This window comes from Coloeus monedula (assembly GCF_965178545.1).
Source record: "Coloeus monedula genome assembly, chromosome: 3".
Lineage (NCBI taxonomy): Eukaryota > Metazoa > Chordata > Aves > Passeriformes > Corvidae > Coloeus > Coloeus monedula.
In genome coordinates, this window is record NC_138783.1 from 37,818,304 (window position 1) to 37,840,476 (window position 22,173).

Consider the following 22,173-nt stretch of genomic DNA (forward strand, 5'->3'; position numbering starts at 1 on the left):
ATGTAGGCCAGTACCCAGGGAAATGTAAATGTCTGATAGGAAGGAGACAGAGGGTGAGCCAACCATCCAAGTCCCTACCTCCCACCTGACCCAGCTGAAATGGGAAGCAGGGTTTGAGACACCCACGGATGGTATCACACTGCCAACAGTTTATGCCTCCCATTTCTGTCCAGTATTTCCCTTCAGTAAGGGGTTGATTATCTTCAGCTCTGCCCTGCCCTCATCCCATAGTACCCTGACTCCATTGGAGCAGTGGTGTGAATAAAGGCCTTTGGTATTAAGGCTACTTTTTTCCCCTCAGAAAAGGGAAAACCAGTGAAAGCCTCTCTTGGTAGCGGTGTTATGGATTGAGCTCAGCCACGTTGTCTGCTTAAGTTGTAAAAATCACTTGAAATATCTTCCCTATGGGGCTATATATTCTTCTACAGTTCAACAAGGTACTTCAGGCAAGATTTCTCTTTCATCTCAAAATGATGGAGTAGAGTACTATAAAATCTGGTTTAGAATTCATCTTTTGTGTTGTTTGCTGTTAACAAAGTTGTGGACTTTTATCTTCTAGTAATTGGCCTTGTGGTTAACATTTGGGTAGTCAGGAAAGGTCATAGGTACACACCTGTGTTAATCATCACACCATAAAAGAGGCAAGAGGAAGCACAATAATCAGATAGCTTGCTTTGTATGTTTGCAAATACTGCTAAAATGAAAAATAAATTTTTTACAGCTTGCTTTCTGGTCTACATCTTGTTTGTTTATTTTTAATACTTGCTATTACTTTTCTTTGCATAGGTTTTCAAGATGAAAATGAGCAGATGACAAAGTTAATCATAATTTTTCAGACATAAACAAAAATGAGTGGTCTAGCTGTACTTGGAGAAACACATTAAATAATGAGTTCAGGGTGGCAGATTAAAACAGGAAGGAGAAACACTATATGTGGCCTTTAATATGTGTAACTTTTACTTTATGTGTGATGCATAAAGGTATTGCCCACTGCAGAAACTTACTGTCATTTGGGGATTATGTGTGTTGTGTTAATGCTCAGCCTTTTAATTGGTGTCAGTCTGGATCAAAATGTGTTATAACTCCACAATTTTCAGTTGAGTTGCACCTCAAATCCTGTGTTCAGTTCTGGGCCCCTCACTACAGGAAAGACATTGAGGGGCTGGAGCGTGTCCAGAGAAGGGCAACAGAGCTGGGGAAGGGTCTGGAGCACAAGTCCTGTGAGGAATAGCTGAGGGAGCTGGAGGTGTTTATTCTGGAGAAAGGGAGGCTCAGGGGGGACCTTCTCTCTCTCTCTACAGCAGCTTAAAGGAAGGTTGTAGTGAAGTAGGAAACCTCTTTTCTAAAGTAACAAGCAATAGGACAATAGGAATGGCAGCAAGTTAAGCCATGGGAGGTTTAGACTGGAGAGTAGGAAAAATTTCTTCTCTGAAAGCATTGTCAAGCACTGGAACAGGCTGCCCAAGGAAGTGGTTGAGTTACAGTCTTGCAAAGTATTTAAAACGTGCAGATGTGACAGTCAGGGATGTGGTTTAGTGGTGAGCTTGACAGTGCTGGGCTAATCGATGATCTCAAAGGTCCTTTCCAACCTGAATGATTCTGTGCTTCTGTGCTTTATACAAGAAGGATATTGATATTTTTGAATTATGAAGTGAAGTTATTATATATTCCTGATGCTATTTAAAGTAGTAATGACATAGGAGCTGTCATGATGTGACATTCAGTGCGTGCTCCTTTGTTTTAGTACTGAAGAAGCCAAGAATAAAAGCCTATTTGAAGAATGGCATTTGAGGTACTAGGCGGGTGTATGTTTCACAAGCTCTTCACACTAGAGATTTGGCAAAGGGCAATATTCTATCATATGCTAATACAAGTCTAAATAGAAAATTTGCTACCTTATTCATTTATTAAAAAAAAATGTACTGCAATCCTCGTATTGTAATAGTGATTCCTGCAAAGGCTTTCTGTCTTCAAATATCTCATGTTCATGATTGGCACCTTAGAAATCTGAGAAGTTTGAGTAAGTGAGTTGACACAACACAGTTTGCAAACATTAATCCCCCAACAGCTGTAGGCAAGCAGTGTGGGAGGATTGCTGTCTTTACCAGTGCAAGAACCATGGCATTGAAGCAGTTGTTTCCACAGAAGGCATCTCTTCTATAGTCACAGCAGAATTTACCATCACCTCTGTGGCGGCGATGCCACTGACACACGCTGGTGTGTCAGGAGAGGGTAGCCTCTGGACTTAAGAATTTTGAATTTCAGTAGAAATAGCTTCCTACTTCCCCTTTGCCTCATGCCCATTTCTCTTCCAGCCTTGGGTCAGAAAGCTGAGTGGAAACAGCTATTGATGTAACTCAACACTTTCTTCAAAGTACTGTTTCTGCCGCAGTTTTTCACTGATTTTACCCCTAAGAAGCAAGTATTTAATTCCACCCCTCAAAACACTCTGTGAGAGGGTCAGCATGGCGCTAAGATCTCCCTCTGTATTTCTCCTTCTTTTTTTCTCCTTTCAGCATTTGGGCCAAAAGCCACCAAAGGTTGGTACCTGTATCCCAGCTCAGATCTTCTGACGTGATCATCTGTCTCTCCTTGCATAAAATGGCGCTTTCACCTGTAAGAGCTTTTCTTTCACATCCCGTGGGAAAAATAAGATTGTTCTCTTCATCATACCAGACTGGTACAAGATAACATACATCTCTGGAACTTCTGTATTCCTCTCTCATTTTCCAGGAAGCAAAAATAAGAGCAGTTACCTTCAAGATTTTACTTTCTCTGTGTCTGCCTTAGAATCTCATATATTAGAGTGAGCAACCAGAACACCATAATCTATATCTGATTTTTCTCCATTGTAGGATCACTGGAAGTAACTTGCAAAAACATTATTAATATTTTGTTAATTCATGGACATCACTTTTAGGAAGTAGAATACAAGAAGAGGGGCTGGATTATATGTTAGGTTGCATTTACTGGAGTTATCACATCCTGTACATAAACTCACCATCCGTGGTGTCACATGCACCAAATTCTCTCTCCCCATTCCCCATTGCAAGATACCCTTGCTGAAGTTTGGTGGTGTTTCAAGGCACAAGTCTTGGGTTGGCCATCTCCTTTCTAGCTATTTGTGCCCTTAAAGACTGTGGTATCTGAATCTTCTGTGTTGTGCCCAGGTGTGCTGTAGTGAGTATCAAATGGGGAGTTTGTGCCAGAGAAAAGTGCAAACCGGGCTAAAGCTCTCCTGCAGTCACAGATGTGTAGAAGGTGTGTGTTAAGGCCCCTGCCTCAGGGAAGTGTTTAATACTGCTTAGAAACTGGCAGAGCGGCTGGTGCAGAATACTAAATAGTTTTACAGTTAAAACTTGTGTAAGTTGGGTGTTCAACTGCATGCTCTGAATCGGGGGGAAAAAAATCCCATTTTCCAGCATCCCTGAGGATCATCTGTAATTACTAGCTCATTAATTGTTATAGTCGGGTCTGTCCTTTTTTTGTAAGTGGAAGTTCATGGAGGATGTCTAGCTGAAGGAGAGCCTCCCCAGCTGGAAATGTAGACACCTCCAACCATTCAGACCCTGAAAATCTTCCACTTTCTAGAGGGCTTTACTCCTTTTTCATGTTTGTTAGTTGAGTTGACTGTCAGCTGACAGAGTGTTTGGATGTGTGTATCAAGAGACTAAGGGAAAGGGTTAAATGTGCTCTGCAGGAGCTGTAGGGTATTCAGAGCCTATGTGTTTCAGCATGAAGGAATCTCCAGCAAGTTCATGGGCAGAGCTCAGTTCCGCATCTGTAAGACAAGAGTCACCTCCTTGACTGCCTTGCTGTTTTGCTGAACTTCTTTGACTTTTTATTTTTCACATTTGTGATACCATAGTGGATAGAGAGGCTCTGCTGTGATTAAAAAACCAAAACAAAGTAACACAAGAAACCTAACAGCCTGGTTCATTGCAATATTGCCATTTAATTTGTTCCGTATTTTAAAGACATCTGAACCTTTTAAATACACTCTGGTATCTCAAGCACTGCATAAAAACTTTATTCTCTGAAGAGCCAAAAAGTAATTCCTAATGCCCTTCAAGCAGGGACTGGGACTTTGTAATTGCTCTAGCTTTTATGTGTGTGTGATTGAACAAAGAGTCTCCCAGCTCCCCCTTGTGTGGATGCTCAACTCCTGCTACATCAAGCAGAAAACAAGTGTGATTTGTGCTGCTTTTGATCAGACATTTCTACAATGCTTTGCTGCTGGAAAGCAGAATAATACTGTCACAATTTTTAAATTAACAAAATATGCCTAGGAGGGATTGGTAGCTCTTGTTCATATGATTAATGTCAGACTTGTAAAGTCTGTTCTCCAACAAAAACAACAGCAAATGCTCAAGTGAGAGATGTTAAAAACAGAGACTCTCCATTTTAGTGGATCTTTGTGTTTTAGTTATAATCTCTTACTGAAGCACCCAGGACAAAATCACAAAATCAACTAGCATCAAGGGAGTTGAATTAGCTTATATCTGTGTTCACTTTTAATTAGATTTGAAATGGCTATCCCACAGTAGTGCAGAAACCAAGTCAGTACCATCCCCTCAGGCCTTATTACTGACAACAACCTTAGCATGGATCTGCATATTCAGCAGTCGGGTGGATAAGTGCTTTATATTGGGAAAGATGGGCAGGATTTTAAAAACTTGGGATATCTTTGTACAACTCAATTTTTGCTCTCAGGTTGGGGGACTGAGGGACTTTCCTTTTTAAAATGTTCGTATTCTGGCAGGAGTTTTTTGATGCAGCTTTTGTTTAACAGGTATCATTTTATGATAATATTTTTCTGTTCAGCAGTGGAATCATGGCAGCACAGGTAGCAAGTACATTCTGTGCCACCTGATGTATTTCTGTGGGTTTATTTTCCCCTTATGTACATTTCTATTCCTTCAAGATGTGCTCTGAGGCATTTCCAATTTCAGCATTCTGCCTGTCTCATCTAATTCAATTATAAGCTGTTCTGGACAAGGACCATATCTGGATTCTGCTTTCGAGTTTCAATACACAGCAGTTCTGCAAAGAAATCTTTTTTAAAAAGTATCATGATGAGGGAAGGAACTTATCCATAGGGATTTGTCATGTGAGAAGAGCATGTCCTGATCTCCCAAACTTTCAGCAATATTGTACCACAGGCACTCCTACCTCTACCCCCACTGGAAATACTCAGTGTGATAGCAGATTTTGCTTAGGGTTTCCATTAGATGGGAAGAGATTTTTCTTTTATTTCACGTTATCATTTTCCCATTTGCTTCTTTTTCAGGCGTGAACAGAAAAGTCACCTATTCCTTGTCAGACTCTGCAGATGGTTACTTCTCAGTTGACCGGTCATCAGGAATCATTATTTTGGAGCATCCACTTGATAGAGAGCTTCAGTCTTCCTATAACATCACTGTAAAGGCTTCAGATCAAAGCATTGTGCTGACCTTATCCTCGTTTGCCACTGTTACCATTACAGTGCTAGACATTAATGACAACCCCCCTGTGTTTGAAAGAAGAGATTATCTTGTGACAGTACCTGAAGACACCTCACCTGGCACCGAGGTCCTCTCCGTTTTTGCTACAAGCCAAGACATTGGTACAAATGCTGAGATTGCCTATCTCATCAGGTCAGGGAATGAGAAAGGGAAGTTCAGGATTAACTCAAAAACAGGTTTGTAAAGTGGCTATTACTTGCAGTGCTAAATGAAAGCATCAGAAAAACATGCATGCTTTGGGGAAGGCTCTTGGACCAAAAGGTTCCCAAGGCCAGAGACTCACAGCTTGTCATTGTGTAATTAACTACCAGGTTAAAAAGAAATTTTAGGTTGGAGAGTGATGTCAATTATGGTCACACTCGGCTGCCCCAGCTCAAGTGGAGAATACTTTTCTCCATAAGTAAGTCTGTTGAAGCCAATATAGGTGTGACAACCTATTAACCAAACTGTGCAAAACACTTCTGAACACTTGCAATGTTTATTTGCTTAGCAGCTCAGTACAGCCTCAACTGTCTGCCCCTTAGAAAGCATCAAACAGTGCTACCAGGACCTGTTAGGACCAATTCAGTCGTAACACGTGATTGCCATTTATGCAGCTTCCTTGACTTAGGTTGCTCTGATTTGTCTTTTTGACTTCAGCCATGGCCTGGGCTGTCTTTTTGGTTATACATCACAAATTTTAGAAATACACCACTGCTTCTCTTTAAGAAATACCAAGCAAAGCTGTCATATTTGGTGTAAATGTTTCATTTTCTCTGAATTACCTTAGTGGAATATATTTTTTATCCTCACTGAGTTTTTATTCCATCAACAGTAAGCATTCTTCTCTGCTTCCTGTAATGGATTCCCTTATTCTCATAGCATTCAGGATGCCCAGTACAAATCTGCCACCAGAGTCTGAGAGCAAAGCAGTCTTGATTTTGAAACACTTGTTCGAGTGCAGCTCAGTAACAGGAAAAATCTCAAAATTATGCATTGTGTCATTTTTATAATTGTGTGCAAAAATGGCTCTCCACTCTGCAGGGACTGCTGCCTCTCATGTGAGGGACTTAACATAACTGTGTGTTGTCTGTCATCTTCATCATGTTGATTAGTGCTAGCAAAATTTAAACATAAATACGCCTAGGCAGTGATACTTAACTTCACATTTGACAATGAAGCCAAGGAAATAAATCAATAAAAACCCATAATGAAGCTTAATCACACAGGGGAAAAAAAAAAAACAAAACTAAAACTATATATTATTCACTAATGTGTGACAGCTCCATTATTATCAGTTTAGAGGCAGGAGCTCAGTTTCTAGACAGCAGAGTGGAGATGTAGCATGCCTGATCAGAGGTTGAAAAATAATGTCCTTCACACCATTTATCAGTGGGAACTCTCTGCTAGCCACTTGGAAGCTTCTCTTCAGGGCTCCTGCTTTCAGCAAGTCATGCTGAAAGGTAGAATTCGTTTGGAAAGAGCCCAAACAAGATTAAGAGGAATGAATGACTTGAGGTCTGTAAAATGTGACTTACGAGAAAAGACTGAAGGAATTAAGGCTGTTTAAGCTAGAAAAGAGAAGACATCCTGTTAGTTTTCCTGCCTGTAGAAAGTAGACATCCTGTTAGTTTTCCTGCCTGTAGAAAGTAGCTGTGAAGAAGAGGGGAATAAACTGTACTCCGTGCCCAGTCATAAGAAAAGAAGTTGCGAATGGGCTTAAATTACGTTTTAATTATTTTGCTTAAATGATAGGAAGGAATTCCTACCTGTCATGATTATAAAGTCCTGAAATACATTTCCTAAGAAGGTTAGGAAACTGATTGTTGGAGGTTTATAAGAACACTAGAAATCAGATCATTTCTATCCTAGAGGGAGTCTGGGTGCATGGAGTCAATCAAGTTACAGAGAATTTTAATTTTGGTTGTGTGGTGAAGTAACACAAAATTTATAAACCTAGTTGAGTGGGGAGATCTCTGTTTAATCACTTAAATGATAGACAACTGATTTCTCAAAGGTATTCATATCCCATTCATTTGTATTTAATTCATGAGAAGTTAATTGTGTGGGAGTGAATTTCTGTTGACTTGTCAGGGCTGATTTCCAGAGTCAGCATCCAGTTCTCCCACAGGCTCTGTGAATGAAATGGTAAATTGGTGGATATGGCTCCCACTTCTTCATCTATGATACTCATATAATGGAAGCTATTTTCATGAGGAACCATTCATTGCTTCATGCCTTGTAAAGGTCCTTTCTGCAGAGTGCAATTGGCATCATTCTTTAATCAAACGACAGCAGTAGAAACCCGAATAAACATTTTTATTGGATTGGGCAGTCTTGCAGTTAGTGTTGTTATGTGTGCCATGGTGATAAATAGCATGCTGTACTGTTTACTACAGTCAAATCCCTTACTCCACGGCATGTTTTGGTTTTTGCTGGCTGTTGACATTCCCTCCTTTGCTTCAAAGGAGTGATTTCCATTTTTGAAACTTTGGATTTCGAATCGTGCAAGGACTTCTACTTAGTAGTGGAAGCAAAGGATGGAGGCACTCCAGCCCTGAGCGCGGTTACGACGGTGAACGTGAATGTGACGGACGTCAATGACAACGCGCCCACGTTCAGCCAGGCTGTCTACAGCGCCGTCATCAGCGAGGACGCAGCCATTGGGGACTCCGTGGTCATGGTGAGTGGGGCCCTGGGTGGCATTTAGGTGTGATGAAGCCCTCTGCCCCTGACAAAATGCAGCACTGGCTAATAATGATCATTTCTATGTCTTGAATCCCCCAAACCATTTTCTAGCCAATACTCTGCGTCTGCTACTGCTCTCCAAGCTGCTGTCAGTTTCTCCCCAAAAGAAAGTAGTAGTGGTACTGACTATTTCTTTTTACAAACTGAACCCGCTACACCCTGTTATGCTGTCAAAGAGCGATGGCCTATTTAAGGTGTTGCATTTCATGAGTCAGCTAGAAAAAAACAGGTTTTAATAGAAAGGCAGAATTCAACTTTTCAGTGAAATAGTCAGAGAGTCATAGGGTTGGATGAGATCTTAAAGATCATCTAGTTCCAACCCCCCTGCTGTGGGCAGGGACACCTTTCACTGCACCAGGTTGCTCAGAGCTCCAAATACATAGTATTTGTATAGTCTGGCATGCAGTGTGCCATCCCCAAACCTCACAGTCTTCTCATCTTGCAACTTGAGGATCCAGAGAGAAAGTGATGGAATATTAAAATATTCTGTATGTTTTCAGACTAGAATTTTGAAAAGGCCCAAGCGAAACCTCCTAACAAAACCCTATTGGATTGATGCTGTAGAGGTGTGCAGTTCAGGTGTAACTGGTCTGATGGAAAATGAAATTTACTTTTTGGAGTGTTGAGCAATTAATGTATCATACAGATCACTTAATATTTGCTTTGCTAATATTTTATTCTTCTCTCAAAAAAAGTTGATAGCAGAAGATCTGGACAGTCCTCCCAATGGCCAGATTCATTTTTCCATAGTGAATGGGGATCAAGACAATGAATTTTCGGTTGATCCTGTTTTGGGACTCGTGAAGGTTAAAAAGAAATTGGATAGAGAAAGGGTAAGACATGTGGGACTTCTTAACTTGCAATGAGTTACAGATGTGCATCAGTCTCATTTTATACTCTACAGCCTAAGATTCTCCAACACGTTTTTCAAATGTTTCCCCACTTCTTTCCATGCTAGCCCTGTTCCCAATCCTATCTACAAGCCAACTGCTCTGCTGCTACTCCCACCCTGCACCCACACAGCAGCTGGGGTCAGATCAGGGGAGAGAAGCAGCACTGGATTTCTCCCATGGTGCCGACGGGAGCTGCTGCTGTGTTAATGAGCTGCCTGCTCTCCCCTGTGCGTGCAAGCACACACGTGCAGCTGTGTGTGCAACAGAGTGCTTACAAAATCCTCCAGATTGTGGCACCGAGCACCGAGCTGAGGCCTCAGCCATTAATTAGCACTCTGCAAAACATGTCACTGGGGAGGGGATGTTATGAAGTAGCCAGGCTGTACCAAAAGTGAAAGAGTGCTTCCTTCATTAAACAGATTCTGCTGCTTTGTTTGCTCACTCCATTATTCATTCAGGATTATTTATCACCATTTTGGTATAGCTAGCAATTAGCAGCTTTTGGGAAAAAAAAACAAACAAATGCAGTTGCCTGTGCTACTAGCAGGGCAGGAGAGTGCTACACGGCTTCAGAAATCCATGGCTACACATAAGGAAATCCCTGCCTCCTGCCTCCCAGCAATGCACCCACAAAACTGGGGAAGCAGACTGCTGCCTTCAGAATATGGGCTCAGCTAGAGAAGTTCTTTACTGGAAGCAGACCTGCTTCTTAAAACATTGGGAAAAACCCCCTTCTGTATTATCACAAAGGCAGGATTAAATTGTTTGTGTTTGATAGTAGAATGGCTTCACCACAGACTGTCTAGAACAGGGGAGTAACAATGGCTGTACATGTTACAAATTGGCTGCAATAAAAGTACAGGCTGAGTTTCTTAATATGACTTTTCTTTAGTTTCTGAAGTGCACTCAGGTACGGCTGCATTCAGACACACACACCCTCACAAGCGTGTGCAAGTGTAATGCCAGCTGTGTTAGGTCTGCATTTTCCAAAGTTTCCCTCAGTTAAAATAAGCTGCGATATTGTCTTTTTTTTTTTTGCTTCCTTGGCACATTTCCTAGACACAGGTGTTTCTGACCCCTTCAGGGAAAGTTATTTATTATGCCACATCTGCTGTAGATCCCCAAAGGCAGTGCTGACTCCCAGATTTCAGTGGTTTAAGGAAACTTATTTCCAGAGCCATAATCACATAGAGACCATGACTTTTGCCATCTGCCTTTCTGGGATTCATTGAAATGAAAGCAAACACCCAAAAAAAAAAAAAGGGAAAGATTCTACAAAGCTCTCTGTCTTGTCTTCAGCTAGCAGTGGAAATTACAGTTAAAAAGAAAAGATTAGTTCTCTTCCTCAAGTTTCTTGACTTTCCACGGTTCAGGATTCCTCTTCCCTCTGGTGTCACTATGACCCCACCAAATGACAGTCTATCTCCCCCATACAACCCCCCCAAAAACATACTCTCTTTTGCTTTGTATTGGTCCCACATCCCAGACGAGCCCCCTTATTTTGTGTGCTCCATCTGAGCTCCTCCCTACCACAAAAAAGGTGTTATTTTTCAAATGTATTTGGATTTCATTCCCACCCACACCCTTCCAAAAAACGCCCCTTTAACAATATCTTGTTCCTCTCAGCAGGACCTTGCTTTTCCCCTTTCCAGCCCTGCACTGAGAGGGTGCAGCAGAGTGTTGTATCTGGCATGTTTTGCCCTTCGCTTGCTCCCCTGTGGGAGGATTCAGGGGCAGACATGTCAGCAGCTTTCCCTGTGGAGCAAGGAGCAATATACAGTAAAAAGCAGTTTTAAGACCTAAGGAAGCCAACATAAGGATGCAGTTCGGAAAATCCAACTGTCATCCATAAACTGTGCATAGACAGAGCTTTTGCAAGTTGTCACATATGCTCACACCTCACACACGGGCACATATGTGTGTAGAGGGCCCATGGATGATGCGCTGAACTGCCTGCACTGCACTGAGTTGTTTGTGTCTGTTGCAAACAAGTAGACTCAAGCCTACTTATCTTCTGCAGAATGGTAGATAATATTATGTTGCTACAGAGACTTTTGTCCCTCGTACTCCCAAATGTTTTCAAGTGTGTTTAAGCCAACTGCCTGTGAACGTTTTCTTGGCTCTCCATCACTGTGTTAGAAAAAGTATGTGTCAAACTGACGCTGGCTCTAATAAGCAATTTATATAATATCTTGGAAACCAACTGCAAGATAAATAGAATCAGGTCACATTTCGCAGCTGACACCTAGGAGAGATGAAAATGTAAGCTTACAGTACTAATAGCTGAGTTCAGATATTATCTGTCATTTATTTTCTGTCTGCCCCTTCGTTTCAGGACTGCTTTATCTGATACAGTTATTTTGATACAATGAAGCTGTTGTGTTTATTGGTAGCATTATAAAACAGAAGTTGAGGTGCAGTATCACGATAAACAGGATAATGTTATATACTAAGGGTCGTAAGGTAATGAGGCCAAACAGCCTTCCTTAGAATATGGAAGGGGGGGTGCATTGAATGTAAAGAAGCTGGGTTAAAATTTAGGACTGCCTTCATAATGATTTAGTGTTTTCACCTTTTTGCAGATATCTGGTTATTCATTAGTTGTCCAGGCAAGAGATAGTGGCACCCCTCCTTTGTCTTCATCTGTGACGGTCAATGTGGACATTTCTGATGTGAACGATAACAGCCCTGTGTTTACTCCAGCTAACTACACAGCTGTAATTCAAGTAAGTTTATCCTGCACATCAAAAACTTCTCTGACTTTTAAAATGCACGGGCATTTGGTTTTAGTTAAGTACCTCTTGATGATCTATCTGCAAAACATGTATCAAGTGATCTTATCTAAAGGAAAGTATAAACAAATCTTTCTTGAGTCTTTTGGTAAGTTTCTGTTTGCTGAGGCTCCTTAACCACAGCATCTGTCACGCGTTTTAACATTCATCCCTGCTGCACCAGGTACTCTAACCTCAAAATGTCTGCTCTGGGATAAGTTCACACTTCTTTACCCCTTGCTCTGGCTGTGAGTCTTGACTTTAGTCAGTCCTGATCAGACAGAGTATCAGACAGAGCTCAGCAGGCCCTGGAGGTGTGGCAGGTACCTTCATCTCTGCCGCCGGTCCATGGGGCTTAAGCCGTGTCAAAAAACCACAGCTTGTGAAATGCCAGCTTGGGCAGAGAGCATTCAGTTGAATATTCTCAATAGCAAAATGTGGTATTTTCTGATTGCAATATGTATCATTTTAATCCTTTTCTTTATACGCTGTGTATATGTGTAAAGGAAAATAAACCAGTGGGCACAAGCATTTTGCAGCTGGTAGTGACAGACAAAGACTCTTTTCACAATGGCCCCCCTTTTACCTTCACCATCCTCACTGGCAATGAAGAGGAGGAGTTTACACTGGACCCTCACGGCGTTTTGAGGTCTGCAGTCATCTTCAAGCACATGGTCTCAACTGAGTATGTGCTCTGCGTGCAGGTAAGGCTTCATTTTTACATCTACACTGAAACAAAAAAACTTCTTAGTGGTAGGTAACCTGTACTTTGCCTGTATGGCTTGGTTTTGATGGACTGGATTCTGCAAGTAAATACCACACATTCCAGTTTGCAAATGCACAATACGGAATATTTTCTTTGATGTTCTTAAACCTGGTTTCATATAAATATAAATAGGTAGCCAGCCACCTTTCCAGTTTCCTTGGCATGAAATGAATTTTCTGAGCAGCAACTGTTATGGTTTAAGATTTTCATCATTTTTTTTCTGTAGCTAAGGAAGGAAAATGAGCAAAAATGCATTATATACATATAAATACACCCCAGAACAAGTGACTGAAAAATACTGTTCTAGGAAGGAAAATCGTTTCTGCTTTTAAGTCATAAATTTAATCATAAATTTTTGGAAGCCTTCCAAGAATTCATGAAATCGCATTTCCAAGGTCAACTTAGCTTTTAAAGAATGTCAAAATAAGACATGCAATAGAAGTCCGGCTCAAACTTAGCTTTAGAATAATTGTTGAGAAGCTTTGTAACCAGGGTAATTTTGATTGCCAAAACCTGTAAATCCAAAAGTAATTTGTCCACATTTCTCAGGCCTGCCAGAGAAGATGTATTAGGGTTCAGTAAATATGCAAGTCTGGGGAATCAACCTCTTCTCTGAAATGAGTCATGGTCCCATAAGCTATGTCTCAAATTCCTCCACTTGCTTTGCTGGGGTTGATATCTCTAAACACAGCCTATCTGTTCCTTTACAAGCACATTTAATGCCATTCACAGCAGCAGCATCCTTAGTTGCAGTTGTTGGTTATGACTCAAAAAATACAAGGTCTGATGCTAATTAACAGTTCAGATCAAAAGTTTTACAAGTTTGCCATTTAATATCCTTGAAACCTATTTTTTTAGCCCTGTAGGAAAATAAAAAATGGTCACATTTTCTTTCTTACCATGCCTTAATCATGAAATACCCTGCTTTCAGGGTAATTTGCTAGCCAGAGTTTTCGTGTAGCCAAAACTGGGCATGAGAGTTAAATTTGAGCAGCATCCTCTAGCTTAGAGATCCACGTATTTCATATCAATGAAATATTAGACAGACCACCATGCCTGAGATGCACCAACATGCTCAGAAAACCACGCTGTTGGATTGTGGAGGCATAATTCCTCCCAGTATTACTTTCTTTAGGGATTTCTGCAGTGAAAACATATTTTATAGTTTCCTGTTGTATATAGACCATAGAATAGTTTCTTTCCATCCAGAAAGGAGCCAGAGTGCTCCTTTCTCTTTTTCACTGTATTTCCACTATATCTCTTTCCACTATCCACTATATCCTACTATATAACCTCTGTATTAGGTTTATTAAGAATTAATGTTAAAATAGAAAGTGAAATGAGACGTAATCTCTTCGGCATGTGCATGGGTATCTGTCTGCATATATATATATATAAAAATATATAAAATATATATATTTTTAAATATTCCACCCAGCTCTTTTAGGAGTGAAGATGAATGAATTTAAGAGTGTCTTAGGATTACTAATCTATGCCTAGTAATATCCATATTACTGTTGTCATCTTGCCATTTTTTTCTTCAGCTTGTAAATTTTGCACCCCATGTCCAAATACAAAGATCTTTGAACATGTGCTACATCTCTTCCCAGTGGCAGTTTAGTCTTCTGTTATTCTCTGGAGCAAATAAATGTGTGGAGCAGTATATCTTAATAGGGGCTACAATAAAACATTTTTCTTACTGTAGAAAAGGACACTGATTCAAGTTTGCACACCTTTCTGTCAAGATGGCCTTGGGTTTTTTGTCATACTTGCTCTTTTGCTCTCTATGAAAAAAGTGCAAATGATGCTATAATAGCTGCTCTGGGTCATACAGTCATCTGTCCAAGTGCAGTTCTGCTCTCGTATTTTGTCATTAGTAACAACACAAGCACCTATTTCATTTTTGGAGGATGATAAATTTCATTTATGTCAAGCATGTTTCTTGATTGCTTCAGGTAAGGAAGTACAAAATGCTGTAGAAAAATGCTGAACTCCCTAACATCCACACAAGCTAACAGTCTGGAGTGCTTTGGAGCACACCAAGCAATGCAGAAAGCTGGTATTTCAGGCTCTTTTCCAGGGTAGAAGTGAGCCCAAACTCTGTTCAGTGCGGAATATACCACATTGTTGGTATATTCTCTGTTATGAAGATGACAAGTGATAGCTGTGGGATCCTGGGAAGATTTCAGTTTGAGTAATGAGACATTCTACTGACACATTTCTCTCTGCAATCCACTTAGAGATCTGTGCTTCCCCTAAAGAGCTTGTAAGTTCCACCGCTAGAAATGGCTGAGACACTTCTTTACACATGTATTTTGCAAATGCATTTGAGAAATTCTTTTGAGAATTTCTTTTCAGAACTACTGATGTTATGAGAATATACATAGCAAGAAGTTAAGGTTGTAGGCTGTGTTCTATGCGTGGGGGTTTTTTTGATTTATTTTTTTATTTTTTCTAAATTACATTAGGCAAAGGACTCTGGGAAGCCTCAGCAGGTTTCCCACACCTACATACAGGTGAGGGTTATTGAAGAGAGCATTCACAAACCGACTGCCATTCCACTGGAGATTTTCATTGTCACCATGGAAGATGATTTTCCTGGGGGAGTCATTGGGAAAATTCATGCCACAGATCAGGATGTGTACGATGTCCTCACATACACGCTGAAATCAGAGCAGAAAAGTTTGTTCAAGGTCAACAGCCATGACGGGAAGATCATTGCCCTTGGAGGGCTGGATAACGGCAAGTACGTCCTGAATGTCTCTGTCAGCGATGGTCGGTTCCAGGTGCCCATCGATGTTGTGGTCCACGTTGAGCAGCTGCTACAAGAAATGCTGCAGAACGCGGTGACCATCCGCTTTGAGAACGTTTCCCCAGAAGACTTCGTGGGTCTGCACATGCACGGGTTCCGGCGCACCCTGCGCAACGCGGTGCTCTCCCAGAAGCAGGACAGCCTCCACATCATCAGCATTCAGCCGGTGGCAGGCAGCAGCCAGCTTGACATGCTGTTTGCTGTTCAGATGCACAGCGGTGGTTTCTATAAGCCTGCCTATTTGATTCAGAAGCTTACCAATGCGAGGAGACACTTGGAAAATGTGATTCGTATTTCTGCTATCCTGGAGAAGAATTGCTCTGGACTGGATTGTCAGGAGCAGCACTGTGAGCAAAGCCTGTCTATTGATTCACATTCCCTGATGACTTACAGCACAGCACGAATTAGTTTTGTGTGTCCCCGCTTCTACAGGAATGTGCGCTGCATGTGCAATGGTGAGTACTGCTCCCTCTTCCCCTCCCATCATGGCACATTATGCAATAGGATCCATTTTATTCCTCTTATGCAGATTAGAAGGGGCATTTCAATTCAGTCCACTAAAGCATGACTGGCTGATGCGTTGTGGGAATTGATTTCTCAGGCTCGGGAAGAATTGTTCGTGTTTACTGATGTAAATGGAAGTTTATGAACTTTGGCCTTTTACGACAAAGACTGCTTTCCTGGAGGCTCCGTAATCAGAGCCATCAGCCAGCTTCCAGGGGTGGGGGAGGAGTGGGAGAGGAAGGAAGAGGAGAGAGAGGGATGTAGTTTCCCAAACAGTTGATGGAATAAACTGGATTGTGACTACAGCAGAGCAGCCTGGTCTGCAGCAATGCACCAGCAGTCTCCAAGGAATAGCACCTCTGACCTAAGCCGAGCAGGTGGAAAGGCCTTTTCCAGTCCTGTTGTTGCAGAGAGCCATGGAAACCAATGAAGTATTATATTAGCAAGTGCTGTTCCTGACCTTTAATGCTACTGTAGGGGGTAGGGTGGGTTTCAGGCTGCTCCACATTTTGGCAGAGATTTCACATGAACATACGACAAATAGACTAGAGAGCCAATCTTCTGTATGATTCTGCACTTGGATTTTAAGGCCTCAGGCATTTATAATACTGGCTCTATTTCTTTTGTTTGCCAGGCTATTTGCTCCTCATTCCACTTCATATAAGAGCAGAGAAAAAAGCTACTGTAAAATCTGTACATCTAAGTCTCCCTCATCTTAAGCACACATGCACACACACACAGAGCAGTACAAGAATTCAGCAGCCATATCCCTCAATAACCAACCTTTGTTTCTGCAGCAGTCAGCAGGGCTTCATGTTTTACCTTACCACTGACCTCAATGGGGATGAAAACAGGCATAAATTGCATAAAACTTAACCAGAAATCTTTTTTTTTTCCTGCAGCACATGGATAATAATGCCATAGAAGCTCAATTCTGAAAAAATACCATGGTTCTCTATCTGAGATACATTCAAGAGCAGACTATCTGGCCACTTTTTATGTAATAGTGCTATAAGTTTCAAATAGACATATCTATTATAACAAAAGTCAGCATTTTGTTACACATGAAAGGCTCTGAAATAAAGGATTTTCACAGGTTTAAAAGAGACAATGCTGCAATATCCTTCAGCCAGGTCCAGGAGCCAGTGCAGGAATACTGTCTGCAAAACTTTTTTATATTCTCTAAGTTATAGCTTAGTCTCACTTTTTGTATCAAGAAATCACAAATCTTCATCTCCATGGGGATAGTCCTCACAGTCAGAAATTGGGTTTTTGGCAGCCAAAATTTTCACTGTTTATCATTTCATTTCACTACCTATTAAAGTCAATAATGATGTATTATTCCCTGTGCCTCATAATCCCTTAGTTTAACTCCAAAAAAGGGGACTTTGCAATGCAGTACAGTTCTGACCCAGCAGCTCTCCTGGCACAGCAAGTTTGCAATGGAAGCACAGAAATTCAGCTGGGACAGTGATTTCCAAATTTTTCTGTCATGTACCAGTCAATCTTCAAAATGGATGACAGGCTGCTGGAAACGCAGTGTGGTTCTGAGAGCGGCTGTGGTCCCCAGCCTCTGAGCCATTTATCATGGCCTTGAAGACTGCTGTGTGGGAATGTTAGCAACAGGCAGCTTGTCCTGGTCCTGCTGAAAAGCTGAAGGCATTCCCACTGCTCCTGTTAGAGCCACTATGTGCTGATTTCCCAAGGGGGATCCACATGATTTGGGGTGGGGTTAAGCACAGCCAGCCTGCCATCCAACCTGTAGTAAAAAAATGTCTAGAGCTGCGGAGTTAGGTATAGCTGCCAAAGAGGTGAACACCTTGGTGCCTGTTACTTGCACGGAAATAAGACACCTTGGTGGGAAGCAAAAATTCATGCTTTGGACCTTCTCCTCGTTGGTTAATGCTTCATCATCTTCTACTGTTTTTAATTAAAGGAGCCACAGAAGATACCTTGGTATTTAGGTAAACACAGTGTGTTTTGTCACATAGAAGACAACATAGACTGGTGAGAGATTATTAGTTAGAGAATGTATGGGTAGTTTGGCTTTCATGAAAGCTAAAGACTAGAGTAAAAGAGTTAGGAAAATGCAAATACTTCTTAGATCAATAGTTCATGTAAATAAATGCACAAATGCGGCAAGTCAGGAAAAAGTGCACAGATTTATTTAGGCTCGTTTAATGAGACAGCATTAGCTAGATATTAGTAGTGTAATAAAAGTATTATACTTCCTTTGTTGCTAAGAGAGTTCCACATCCAGTAAATATTAATAGCTTGAATTATGAAAAAGCCATTAAAATATTGCATTTGTTTCCAGAGATCTGATTCAATTATGGCCAGAAAGCTTGAGTTTGAACTAATTCACTCATTCTTGAAATATGTATCATACTTGGAGTGTTTTTCCCACTGGCAGATGTCACAGATATGCACAATTTATGCATGCCAGCTGTGCATAACTTACCTAGATTACCTTTGTGAGCAAACAGAGTTATCTAATGTGAAAATGCAGGGAGACTGTAAAGCAGGCAGTGGGTGAACTTCGGAGGTTCAGCAGCTCAGCTCTGGAAGGATAAGTTCAAAAGTTCATGTGCATCAATCAGCTTTTAGATCAATAAAATTGAACTAAAGAGTTTTCCAATAACAGACTGTCTCCTTAGATTTTTGGTTCATCTGTTTGTGTTTGTATGAAAGATATTGTCACAAACTGGGGTTTGTGTCAGCGTGATCATAGGGGCTATGTGGTTACCAATCTCCCATCACATGGCATGGGGTATTGCAAAGATCTGTCAGTGCTGGGGGAAATAAAAGTAGGAGGAATTGAATAAGTATATTCCTGTAAAATAGTTCTCATGGCATTCTCATTTTTCTGAGGCAAAAATCTAGTCCATATTTTTTTCATGATGCAGAGTAATTCTTTTGTATTGAGACAAAGGTGCAGGGACGCCACAGGTTTTGTTGGGACTACTTTGCTGTGGAGTTGTTCTGCATTACAGTCTTAAAAAAGTGGTGTTACATTAATATGTTCATGGGAGAAGGCTGGATTGAAATAATCTTGACAAATATGGGCATATATCTATATCTGTGCTGGTCACTCCAGGCCCTATTTGCAGATAGTGGGAAGAATGAGGTATTTTTTAATAATGTGATACATCTCTCCCTAGATGTCTAAAATCAGTCAGATGAATCATGCCCTAAAGTTAGATGAGATGAATTCCATTTCAAGTGTTTAATATGGTTCTGGCCTAATAGTTTGAAAGAATTTTTCTAATAGACCCAGGAGTGTTCAGCGAAAGTGCAGACACATCCATGTTATTTAATCAAGAGAATAGCAGTCTTGGACCACTTTCTCATGAAACAAGATAATTCAAACTTTATGAAGCCCGTTCTAGTATTTTGTGGATGCTCTGACAAAAGGAGATCATAGACTGTGAGGATCTGCTATTAATATAGGACCTATTCTTCAGAGATGGTTTTTGGCCTCAGCTCCACAGAGCACACACTGCATCCAGAAGAGTCTTGGGTGGACTGGGCATCAGTAACCCAGTTCTTATGTGTACAGCACTGCTCTTCCCATATTCAGGAAGCACACACATACATATTAATGAGCCTGGAATTCTCCTGGAAAACTGAAGAAAAAGGTGTGTGTTTGGGAACAAAGAACTGCATATAACTTTGTTAGATCTGGCCGTAGTCTTTTTGATGTCACACTTGTCTAAGGAAGGTTTTCTCACTGTGACTATCTCCAGTAGTAAAGCCCATGCTGAGAATGCACAAGCTCATATAAAATGTGGGAGAGCTGAAGCATGAAGTGGGGGCATGACTGTGGAACCAGGGTAAGTGGGAGTTGCTGTCTATCACTTAAGGAGCCCTAATGGAAGCTGGGATCAAGGAGTGCATGAAAGAGTTCAAATGTCTTGTTATTCTAAAACTCAGAGAGAATCTGTTTCCCTGGGAAGTGCAGTGTGACACAAAGTTCTCCAGGGGCACCTGAACCAACTGAAACCTATTGCTGGCTTGTGCAGAAACAATTCCATAGTGTCTGCACTGACATGCATGGAATAATCACTGTCTACAATACCTGGTCACTGTGCTCCAAAAATTAAAACAGATTGCAGATCATGAGTTGCCAGTCTTCTCTCCCTAGTAAACTAATTATTATTTGAAGTAGCAATTTGGGGTTTGCTTTACAAGCTTCCTACAACTCTGGCCTTCAGGAATCTCCCTCCTTTCAAGCTTTCTTCTACAAGTAAGAGAAACAGAGTCTTTTTAATACTCATACAGATTGAGAAGAATGGGCTGATAGAAAACCACCTAATACCACAAGGCTTAAGTTAAAACTGTTGAAGCACTCAATTTTCAAAATATATTTACAGTCCTATGAGTGCTGCTTTTTTGAAGGAATAGGAATTAAATAAATCTCTCATCTTGCAATGGAACAGTGTTTTCTTCCTCAGTATATTGGTTAAAAGATTGAAATACTTTTATCTTCTTTTAGAGAATTAAACTGAAGATGATCTGTCAAAATCAAGTGGGTCTATTCCACCTTTTGCTGCCACGCACTGGTTGATGCTAGCTCGTGTGTTTCTGTGATACCTTGTAGAGAACAGTTTTATTAATACTAATGTGAGTTTCAGTAGAATGCTGTGGATTGTCTGGACCTGCCTAGAAAAAAAAGATAATTCAAACCAATACTTCTTGAATCTTTTATTGGATGGAAAATAGACTGCTCTTTGGAGTGGAAATGCAACATTAGAATAATTTTATTTAAACTCAGGCTGTAAATCTTTGATGTGGACAACGTAACCTTGAACAATTTTACAATTTTGCTCCACATAGTTGTGAAATCAGCCTGAAAATGCGTGTTAGCTGGGGCAATGCGATAATGCAGATTTGTAGCTTATGTACTTATAACCATACAGACAGGCATAAAGCACTTCTCCCAAGTCTGGATATTTTAAAGTTTTGTGACAGCTATGAAATCCTGCTGCAGCAGGATGAATAAAGAGTTGGTTTTCTTGTAGTTTACCAAAAGGACTATTCTTGGCCATTCAGGATAAACCGTTATCTCCACAGTTGCACTGAGTACATTAGATCTTTTCCATCTATTTTTTGAATGTGGAAGGATGGCTCTAAAGTACAAATCAGAGTTTGAATCAGATAAAAAACCTGGCAGAGATGGATAACAAAGTAAGCTGTTCCTTTATTGCTTCATGTCAAAGATACAGTCATAGGCTAGGGGATGTGAAAATTTGCAGAGCCGCATTTGGAAATCTCAGTGCCTCTTTCTGCTGCGCTCTCATGAGCTGTGGGGCTTTAGTCCAAATGGTATGTCTGTCAGCTGCACAGAGGCTCACTTGAATTGCAGCCTCACAAAAGGTTCAAGTTTGTTCAAAGAAGATATATACTCTGCAGACACCAGAATGCTGTGTATTTGTCACATAAGAGTGAGTTAAAGTAGCTAAAACAACCAAGGTGAAAATACAAAGCAGCCTGCAGAATTTTTAACAACCTGTTACAATTTCAGAAATAATTGTTATTTACCATTGAATTCTTAGAAGTGTGGAGTTTTATTCTTAAACAAAGAAATCAAAGTGTAGAAAACATTATATTCTCTGTTAAATTCTACAGATCTTACATTTAAATTAAATATAATTCTGTAGTGCAGAACCCTGTTAAATGACATTTGTTTCTTGATTCTGTAAGGCTGAAAGTGTAGCTGTGTATTGTAGCTGTTATTCCTGTTAATGTTACCTACTAATGTGATTAATAAAGATTGCCATGCATCATTTTCTAACAGTGCTACAGGCAGTACTGTAAATCTTTCATTGCATAGACCTCTCAAACAAATGTTTGATAAAGGAGGGGAGGATGTTAAACATTAAATTGACTGTGCTGTACATCAAGGAAGACATTTACAGTAATTGCCATATTTGTAGTCAGTCCATGTCCACTTTGAAAGCTACAGTAGTAATTTTTCTTTTCCCTGAAAATACTTAGAGTGTCAGGTAATTTCAGCTATGCTTACTATGAGCCCTGCTTGGCTTGTACAAAAGTGTGAAGGCAATAAGATTTCATTACTTTCAGAGATGTACTCCATGACAGGTTCTTTCCTTTATAAACTGTAAATAAAACAACGTGCTCAAATATAAACCAGTTTTTTAATATGGTAAGGATCCTACAGCATAGATCCTGAAAT

At 40.6% G+C, this 22,173-nt stretch overlaps 1 protein-coding gene across 4 annotated transcripts in view; it reads left to right on the forward strand.

The window, feature by feature from the left end:
* Positions 1–22,173, forward strand: part of FAT3 (FAT atypical cadherin 3) — a gene marked incomplete at both ends in the record, with an annotated part of 308,065 nt that overhangs the window by 253,722 nt on the left and 32,170 nt on the right. For all 4 annotated transcript variants that reach the window (XM_082279046.1, XM_082279048.1, XM_082279047.1 and 1 more), the window contains 6 exons: positions 5,291–5,680; positions 7,952–8,166; positions 8,927–9,064; positions 11,707–11,850; positions 12,402–12,599; positions 15,130–15,928. In XM_082279046.1, the coding sequence (XP_082135172.1) occupies positions 5,291–5,680; positions 7,952–8,166; positions 8,927–9,064; positions 11,707–11,850; positions 12,402–12,599; positions 15,130–15,928 (1,884 nt within the window). The remainder of the gene's footprint in view (positions 1–5,290; positions 5,681–7,951; positions 8,167–8,926; positions 9,065–11,706; positions 11,851–12,401; positions 12,600–15,129; positions 15,929–22,173) is intronic.